Genomic DNA, 9,860 nt, shown 5'->3' on the forward strand with positions numbered 1-9,860 from the left:
GTTGTCCATTTTGTTCGTGTGTGTATAAGTTAGGGATGAAACGGCGCGTTGGTGGGAGTCGTGGGGCTGGTGCTGAGTCATTTAAATCAAATGCTAAGAAGACTTTTTAAAAAATTTTGAAACATTTGTTGACAATGCAGGAGCTGCACGACTTCATTAACGATTCGTGCTTATAAATGTGGAAATACAGAGCTCACCGCAGCAGGCAGCCCTGCAGCAGCCTTACAGCCACGACGCCGTCAGTGTGAACGCCGTGAGCGTGAAACACGCAGCGGTTCGGGGAGTTTGCCGTCAAGCACTACCTCCACGTCCGCTGTAAATCTGGCCAGGATCCACACGCCAGGAGTCACATGATGCACTGTGTGTTATTACGGCAGACATCCAGCGGCACCTGCTGTGGTGACATGAGGACGGGGTCAGGTTAATATGCCGCCAGTAACAGCGTAACATACAGCCTGTTATCAGTCGTCAAAGAGCGCCGCTCTGTCAGTACTTTCGGTGTGCGAATGTGACGCCTAAAGCCACCTTCTGCGGGCATCTGGAATGTGACTAGACGGCGTCAAATGAGAAGGTGTTCAGACCGAACCAATGTCATTGTTATTGTACGCTGGCGGATGGCTGGAAGGCGGCGGGCGCGTCCACATGCAATGCACACGGGCGATGTCACCTGAGAAACTGTCCAGACGGAGCTCTGAAAGACGGCGTCAGGTATCACTGCTGATCAGCACTTCATATTAAAAGCACAAAGGTCCTGCAGGGCGAGCGGGAGGAGCGGCGGATCGATCAAACAAACGCCTGACTTTCATTCAGGAGTCTGCCGTTCACTTCTCACCGTGTGCCTCCTTCCCGTGATCCTAACCATCCGTTCCAGCGCGTTTGTTGACGTCACAGTAGGAGCGTCCCAGAGCATCAAGTCGCAGCGGGAAACCTAGAGCGTGATATGTAGATGTGGAAGTCCACTGCAAAGCGACAACATGCGATGACTCGGGATGAGACCATATGAGGGCAGCGATGGTTGAAAGATTTGAGACAGACGAATCTGTTTTTGGTGCGTAAAGAGAAAAAAGAGGTAAGCAGTAAAGACTGACGTGCAGGAAATCATTTTGCATCAGGACGAGCGTGTGAGAATATACGAGCGTCTGAAGGCGCTCCGGATTTCCTCGGCTCAAACTTCAAACTTGTTTACGATGCAAAATAAATCCATCACCGCGTTTGTAAAATATATCTCAGACAGTCTTTGATTACATTTTGTCGGTAGTTTTCTTTTAATTTGTGGAAAAAGCAAACAGAAAGTAAAAGTAACATCAGTCTCACATGTTTTAGCATTCTGCTCTGGTCTGATGTTAAAAATGGAGCGAGTGAGAAGCTTATGCATTAAATTATCAGTTTCCACAAAAAAGAATCTAACATACAAGATTAAATTCAGACTGCTGTTTCAGGAGGATGTTAGCAGATACAAGAGCTGTTTCATTCACGCTGTTTCAGGGGTTAATCATTTTGTATGTTTATATCCTTTGCTTTGTGTTTTATATGATGCTTTTTATTCAGTCTTCTCATACAATCGTCTGTAGAAGTCAACATGTTAACACCTACATACTCGTACGTGAAAGCGCTTTAAATATTAATGTTTTAGCAAAAAAGTCAAGTGTTTGTGAAGAACTGCACATACAGCTGGATAAATGAGATCTGGATTAAACTGCAGGAGGTGTTTGTGAGTGAACAGATGTTTTTAGAAACAAGTCAATGTTCAACAAAATAAGAAATGACCGAAAAATTTGCAAGCAAATAGTAAAAAGTACAAGACAATTACATGAAAATCTGTGAATAAATAAATAAATAAATAATAATAAATGATACAGATAAATGAAAAATAATAAAATAATATATTTTAAAATACTAAAAAATATATGCTCATATCACTACAATAGCAATACGAGTGTGTTTATTATTAAAGCGGGCGTTAAGGGTTAATGAACCACATATGATGGGCTGTCTCACCAAACATGCTGGTTTTATTTCATATATATTTTAAACTTCACTGTTCAGCTGCTGCTTTGAAAAATTTGAAGTTTCTAGTTTGAATTGAATTGAATTAACTTTGACCTTTGGTTTGTATGTTTAATTCAGTAAATCATAAATGATGAAGAGCGTCTCACTTTGTTTCTGTGGCGCAGAAACGTCTCTGAACAAATATAATATGCATCATCTCCGTGCGTACGTCGAGCTCTCCGGAGGATTCATCACACACACCGACTGTAGCCCCTCAGGCTGAAATATCTCACTTTATTATTCATTATTGGACAGATGTCAGCCTGCAGGTGTGTCACACTGCAACAATATAGAATCAGTAAAAGTGCATCAAAATTCAAATGAATTCAGAGTCAGTGCATATTTACATATATACTATAAACATATGCTCATTTACATTAACACCTGGATCAGCATCAGTTTTCTTGTGCTGCACTCAGACGCCGTTTAGAGGCAGCTAAACCTCTGAAACCTGAGAAAATTGGTTTAATTTCTTTAATAAAAAAAAACAGCAAATAAACAAAATATAATTAGCAACTTGGCAAGAAATGTCTTAAAACTACAAATGAATTAATTAAATTAAATTAAATTAAATTAATAAATAAGTAGATTAAATAAATTCAGAAACTATCTGAATATTAGCTTAAAATGTTAATTAGATATTATCAAAAATTAGGGAAAAATATCCAGAAATTATATATGTATAATTCCTTTAAATTATTTATTTTTAAGTATTTTACAGAAAAAAAGTATTTATTTTTAACAATGTCTTGAGGTCTTTTTGTTGTTGTTGTTGTTATTGTTGTTGTTGTAAAACATAATGTGCAAATTGGTGAAATAAATGGAAATAAATAAATAATTATACTTAAATAAAAATTTAAAAAAAGATAATTAAATAAAAATAATGATAACTGGATAATAATAATAATTTACTTAGGCTACTTAGTTTGTGCTATGTAAATAAAGTTATTTTTATATTATTATCAAAACACATGATAATAATATGATGATATGATACACATTACATTACTGAAAAAGAGCAAGCATATATATGTATATATATATATATATATATATATATATATATATATTTTTTTTTTTTTTTTCTTGAAACATGAAGAAATCTAAAACAGTTTCTCTGTAAAAGGCGGAAATCTTCAGGTTGTTCGTCCACATCAGAAAAATATTCTGTGCAGCTGCTTTTCTGCGAGACGTTTCCATCATGTTGGAGTTTTTATTGAATTCGTCTCGTTTGCAGCGTTTAAATTGACCTCAGCGGCTCGTTAAGATTCAGTCCTGATGAAATCAGCACGGCGGGGATCTCAGCACGATTACACGTGTGGGAAAAAAACAGTAATTATTTTTTTTAATTACAATGAAACTTGTGCTTTTTTTTCTGATCTCATGAATTCCATATTTTTGTCTGTATTTGACAGTAAAATAAATATTATTGTGAGCTGTGAGGTAGTTCTGATTGTAGCTAATGTGCACGAAACTAAACAACGCACGAATAAGTGAGTGAATAAATGTATAATATATGATCTTTTCAACAAAACAGAATATTTCCATCTCAAAGTGCCATAATTACCATTTATCATTTAACCCTTCAACACCTGATTCAACATCAGAACCCAAAAATGAGCTGAGAAGTGAAGAAAACTACATTTATAAATCTTATAATTACATATTTGGAGTTATTTTATAGAGAAGAAATCCAATATATATTAAAATTAATTTTAGTTTTCTTTAATTTTATGTTTATTATTATTATTTTAATCTGGCAAATTTTGGATCATTTCCTGTAAAGTTGTTTGTTGCCTTCTTCCCAAGCTTTTAAAAGAAATGGAGACAGGTGATTTTGAACTATAATTCTGGATTCTGGGAGCTGGTTTTGGCTGCTTTTGTCAGAAAATTGTCAGCGTATTACAGAATAAAGACAAACTTTGAATGGTGTCTCTGCAGAGACTCAAAACGGTCAGCTTCTGCCATCTGCAGGACAAACAGGACAAATCACAACCAGACAACTGGGACTACGTCATTTGAAAACAAAGATTTTCATGAGTGAAATTAAATGAGTTAGATTAAAAAAAATAAAATGTTTCATAAAAAGCAGACTCACAGAATTATATATATATATATATATATATATATATATATATGTATAAATGACAGAGGAAAACCTACATACTACTAGATTTTTAAAAATGTATTTTTTAAAGTCTGTATTCTTTCTTTTTTTCTTTTTGTTTCTTTTTAAAACTAATTTTCATTATTACTATTATTTTTATTTTATTTATTTATTTAATAATGTTAGTTCATTTCATTGTAACTTTTTACAGAGTTCTGGTAAATTTTTGGGGCCTTTTTTTTTTTTTTTTCTAAGTTTGTGACCATCCCTCCCATGTTTTGAAATAAATCAAGCTAATTTGCTCAGGTTTCAAAGGGTTAAGTGAGGCCTTCAGTTTGATCATTATACTCGTGTACTTTTACTTAAGTTACATTAAAATCCAGGACTTTTACTTGTAATTATTTTGTAATATTTTTACTTTTGCTTGATAAACGAAGGTCTGCTCATGTTTAAAGAAAAACCTGCGCGTTTACTCAGAGGAGGAGTGTACTGTCCCTTTAAGGCTTTCTCTGGTTTGGACTCTGCCGCTCTCCGTAGTTTGCGGAAGTGTCTGCGGTCAGAGCAGAGCGATGGTCTGCGCCGCAGGTCCGCATCAGGACATTTTGGAGTCACATTTGGACTAAATTCAGGTCTAAAGATGTCCGGGGGAACCCGTCTGGAGAACGCGAACCCGGTGATCTTCCAGCGGTCCGGGGAGCGGCTGCTGACGGCCACCGAGGAGGACCAGGACGTCCACGACCCGATCGACGACCGCGAGATCTTCGATATCCTGCCTTTCCTCTGAGAACGCCTCTAACGCGTCTGCTTCATACGTCTACTGACGTTTACGCGTTAAACTGGCGAGAAACCCAAATTACACCGGAAACGAGCTGTTACGCCGCATAAAGCAAATAACACCCTCTCTGATTTAACCCGTTACAGCACGAGTTTTTCTTTTTAAACCAAAAATTATTCATTTTATAACGATACGAGCTGTTACGTCATCTGCCGGAGGACGTTAACCCTTTCAGAGCTGAGATAAGGCGGTGAGCAGCTTCAGACGACAGAAACTACAACAAAAACCGTTTTTAAAATTGAAAAAAGAAAGAAAATGACCTGAAAATTTGTTAAAAAAAACAAGAAAAGAAAATTAGTTTGAAAAAAGGGGAAAAAAGGTAGAATAAAAGAAAGAAAAGTAAATGACCTGAAAATTAATCAAATCAAATAAATAGAAAAAATACAAGACAAGAAAATTACCTAAAAAATAATCAAATAGATTAAAATACAAGATAAGAAAATTAGTAAAAAAAAAAAAAACAAACAACCAAAACAATAACATCTTCTCTGATTTAAACTCATTATAACACAAAAAAATTTAAAATGAAAATTTTCTAACATTACGAGCTGTTGCATCACCTGTCAGAGGACGTTAACCCTTTGAGACCTGAGAAAACTGCCTCTTTTTTTTTTAACTAAGATAAGGCGGTGAGCAGCTTCAGAGGAAACGACAGAAATTAGAACAAAAACTATTTTCAAAATGTGAAAGAAGAAAGAAAATTCAGTGCAGGATGCAGCTTTTTCCGGCTGATCTCAGAAGGTTTTTAAAGAGTTAATTCAGCTCCACATGCTGGAATACTTCCTGCTGCAGTTCATCACGACAGTTTGAGGTAAAAGTACCTGAAATTAAGTACTGAAGCAGAGCACAGAGCAGCCGCGTGGTTTCAGCCGTGAAGGTGTTAATGAAAAAGGTGAATCGATTATTGACGGACGGATTCTCAAACATCCACAACAGATTTTCACTTTGAACGCTCAGAAAAAGTTAACAGGCTGAAAATTGTGTCGTGAAATCATAAATAATCTAATTAAATTATAATCTCAGATTAACTGTAAAGACCTTCGATCTTTAACCCTTCCTCCTCCAGACAGCATTTTAAGCCGAATTTCCTCCGAATATATAGTTCTTTAACTAACTGTCTCTGACGCTGACCTCACCTCTGCTTCATGCATGATGGGATGTTTGGTTTCTGATTCAGGACGTGCAGATTATTTTACAGAAACTGATTTTACAGAAAAATAATCTCATCAGTGTCTCTCACGAGAATAATGATGATGATGATGATTTTATTAATAACGGACTCGCTCTTTTTACGATGCTCTTTAACTGAAGTCACATCTGATCAGATCCATCAACGACCCGGAGCATCCTCTGTCTCTGGAGGAGCTCAACGTGGTGGAGCAGGTCCGAGTCCAGGTACGCGCCTTTAACCGAGGCCCTCAAGGGTTAATTACAGGCTGGAAACTTTATTCAGCTCTGTGAAACTCTGAGCCCGTTTTTCCTCCCTCCTGTTGTGTTAACTGTGTGTGTTCATGTGTCCTAAATGTAGTCCAGATTGTGAATCTGAGTGTTTCAGTGATAACGTGTCCGACTGTCCAAAAAAAACTGCTCCAGCCGGACATTTGAAAAATAAACCACTTTTTTGTGTTTTATTTTCCATCTAAAGACGTGGTGGCATCGTGACAAAAACCTGGCATTTAATTGGTTAAAATTCTAACAATGAATGAATATTTGACCCTGATGATCAGGACTGACGCAGGTTAAAAAATAAACTCAGTTTCAGTGGAAAATCATATTGATGTATAATTTTTTTTTTTTTTTTTTTGCCTGATTGTGAAAAGTGCGCAGCGTGACATGAGTGTGTGTGATGTTAAAGGGGGTCCTAAAGGGTTAACTGAAGTCTGTGTGTATATATGTATGTATATATATATATATAAGGACACTATACTGTAAAAACCACTGAATATCAAGGTTTAAAAAGTAATTTTCTCTCTGTGTGTGTGTGTGTGTGTGTGTGTGTGTGTGTGTGTTTCTCAGGTGAACGACGCAGAGAGCACGGTGTGTATCGAGTTCACTCCCACCATCCCTCACTGCAGCATGGCCACACTCATCGGCCTGTCAATCAAAGTCAAGCTGCTGCGCTCGCTGCCCGACAGGTTCAAGGTACCTGTGTGTGTGTGTGTGTGTGTGTGTGTGTGTGTGTGTGTGTGTGTGTGTGTGTGTGTGTGGGTGTGTGTGTGTGTGCGTGCGCGTGTGTGATGCTGAGTTTCTTCATCAGCGGCGTCATTTCCCTTTAACCCTTTAACCCCTTGAGCTGCTCTAACTTCCGAGGAAATGCTGAGGAAACTATAAACTCCTGTTATAGTTTTGGAAACAGCAGCTGATGAATCAAACAATGACTCAGCGTTTTAAACAGTAACGGTGATGCAGCATTTTTCTGCCCTGCAGTATCACTTTTTCTAATGATACCTGATGTCCACATGGGCTTTGTTTTGCGCCTCATCTTTGTGATTTTAAGTCTCCTGTGTCGTGATTCATCATCGTCCCAGCAGCAGATGGAGACAGAAAAACGGCATTTTGATTCTGATTCTGATATTTCATCACAATTATCTGCTAATACCGATGACATTATACGTTACATTTTTATTAGGCCTGGTCTTATTTTTAACCCTTTAAAACCTGAGCAGTCTGGCTTGATTTCTGTCCAAAAAGTATCAGGTAATGAGCAACAAAAGATGGATGAAAATACTCAAAGATTAGCAGGAAATTAGCAAATAGTACGAGAAAATTACCTTAAATATATAAAAGACAAAAAAGAAAAAGTAAGATAAAACTAAAGTCTCTGACCGGTAAAAGTAATTTTGATCATTAGAAGTGTGGCTTTTTTCCTGACTTTTTCTTTTTCTTGTTTGTTTTTCAAAATAATGTTCTTAATCTGTTAATTTCTTGCAGTTTGCTCTGAAATAAGAGCTTTAAATACGTGTGGGCGGCGTCTGAAAGCAGCCCAGGAAACGTGAATTTCCTGGGCCGCGGACGCTCGGGGGTTAAATGTGCTGGAGATGTGTTTGACTCAGCCCTGCCATCGTTAGTTAACGTGAACACGCGGGATTTCTGTGTGTCGGCGTTTGATGTTTCTGAGCGTTTCGTGTTTTTCCTCAGATCGATGTCCACATCACTCCGGGCTCTCACGCCTCAGAGGACGCAGGTGAGTATCACACAGACAGCAAGGCATGATGGGACATGACATCGTATCTCCACTGGTCTCAACACTGTGGTCAATGACGATAATAATAATAATAATAATAATGATAAACTTTATTTGTATAGCGCCTTTCACAAAAGAAATGCAGCCCAAACTGCTTCACAAGAAGGAATGAAATGCACCAAACACTTCACATCAAAACACAGAATAGAACCGAATAGAACCGAATAGAACCGAATAGAAATACTTTATTAACCGTAAGGGAAAATGTTTTGTTACAGCAGCAAATAAGAGAGCAGCAACTGAATGAAATATTTGTTAAAGCAAAACTATGCAAATATATATACAAAGGAAGGCACTTAACATAGAATAAAATAACAATAATTAATAATAAATATATTTTTGTACAGAGAACAAACAAACCAACAAAAAAGCCTCAAAAATTAAAAAGAGAAATAAAAATAAATAAATAAAAGATACATAAAAGACATATAAAACCTGCATGTAAGAATAAAATAAAATCAGAATAGAAAACATAGAATTCATCTTCAAATTGATAAAATCCACTCGATAATATTAGTAAAAGTAAAATAAAATAAGGATAAAATGTTTAGTGCACAGAATGTTCAACAGAAAATGGAAAATAAAATAAATAAAATATAAACCACTGACATTATTAATAAAATAAGCATAAAAACAGAGCATATAAAAAGTATAAAATCAAGGAAAATGTAACATTTAAAAGCGGAGCAGCAGTAAGTGCAAAGCGGCTGCGACTTAAAGTCTGAAGAGAAAAGTTTTTAGGTTTTTTAATGATATTTTTTGGTGCAGCTTCTCTGATATCGAAAGTGTGTTCAGAGTTTTGACTCACAAACTGCAAACACTTTTCTTTTGGTTTCTGCTCTGAAGACTCGCTTTCATCATTTTAAATGTGTTTTTTATATTTTTTTAACGTTGCGCAGTGAACAAACAGCTGGCGGACAAAGAGCGAGTGGCGGCGGCTCTGGAGAACTCGTCGCTGCTGGAGGTCGTCAACCAGTGTCTGTCCAGCAGGACCAGCTGAGCAGCCAATCGGAGAGGCTGCTCGCGGCGTCCCTCTCGGACGCTGAGACGCGTCCGGGTGTGAACAGGTGAAATAAAACCTGAATCACGCAGAGTTTCTGTTCACACGTTTCCAGGAGAAAAGGAAACCAAGTCGTTTTTTAAAAAGCGGAGAAATGATCGTTTATGTGTGAATTTTAGGCTCATCAGTGTGAAAAAGGCGATAAACGATCGATCAGTGTTATTATTATTATTATGAAATCTGTGTTACGTTTGCAGCGACTCGTTTTTTAGAGCGATATTTGGACTCGACGTGTCTGCAGCAAAATCCCCACACGTCTGAAATATGGAGGCTTTCAACATTTCATTTTAAAAAAGTACAGAGCATTTAATAAAAATGAAATTATTAAGATATTTTTGTGTTCTGTTTTTTTTCTTCAAGATTCATGTCTTCAAGGGTGCAAATAATTTAATCTGACTCTGATTAAATCTAATTAAAATGCATTTTGAAGGTTTTTATTTTATTTTATTTATCTTTCTTTAGACTCAAAAATCAGTGAAGACAAACCCTCAAAAGTAATGAAATGCACGATTAACAAATAATAAAAAATCTAAAATAGATCAGAGAAAATGTGACTCACATATCG

The 9,860-nt window shown here is 36.7% G+C and overlaps 1 protein-coding gene across 1 annotated transcript; it reads left to right on the forward strand.

Annotated features, from left to right (window-relative positions):
- The first annotated feature begins 4,676 nt into the window (after positions 1–4,676).
- ciao2b (cytosolic iron-sulfur assembly component 2B) lies at positions 4,677–9,627 on the forward strand. Its single transcript, XM_088086747.1, has 5 exons — positions 4,677–4,920; positions 6,307–6,386; positions 7,008–7,133; positions 8,130–8,175; positions 9,135–9,627. The coding sequence occupies exons 1-5, from the start codon at positions 4,794–4,796 to the stop codon at positions 9,233–9,235; spliced, it is 480 nt and encodes a 159-aa protein (XP_087942873.1). The 5' UTR covers positions 4,677–4,793; the 3' UTR covers positions 9,236–9,627.
- The last annotated feature ends 233 nt before the right edge of the window (positions 9,628–9,860 follow it).

This window comes from Plectropomus leopardus, chromosome 13, assembly GCF_026936395.1.
Source record: "Plectropomus leopardus strain MGB_pleo_1.0 chromosome 13, ASM2693639v1, whole genome shotgun sequence".
In the NCBI taxonomy this organism is placed as follows: domain Eukaryota; kingdom Metazoa; phylum Chordata; class Actinopteri; order Perciformes; family Serranidae; genus Plectropomus; species Plectropomus leopardus.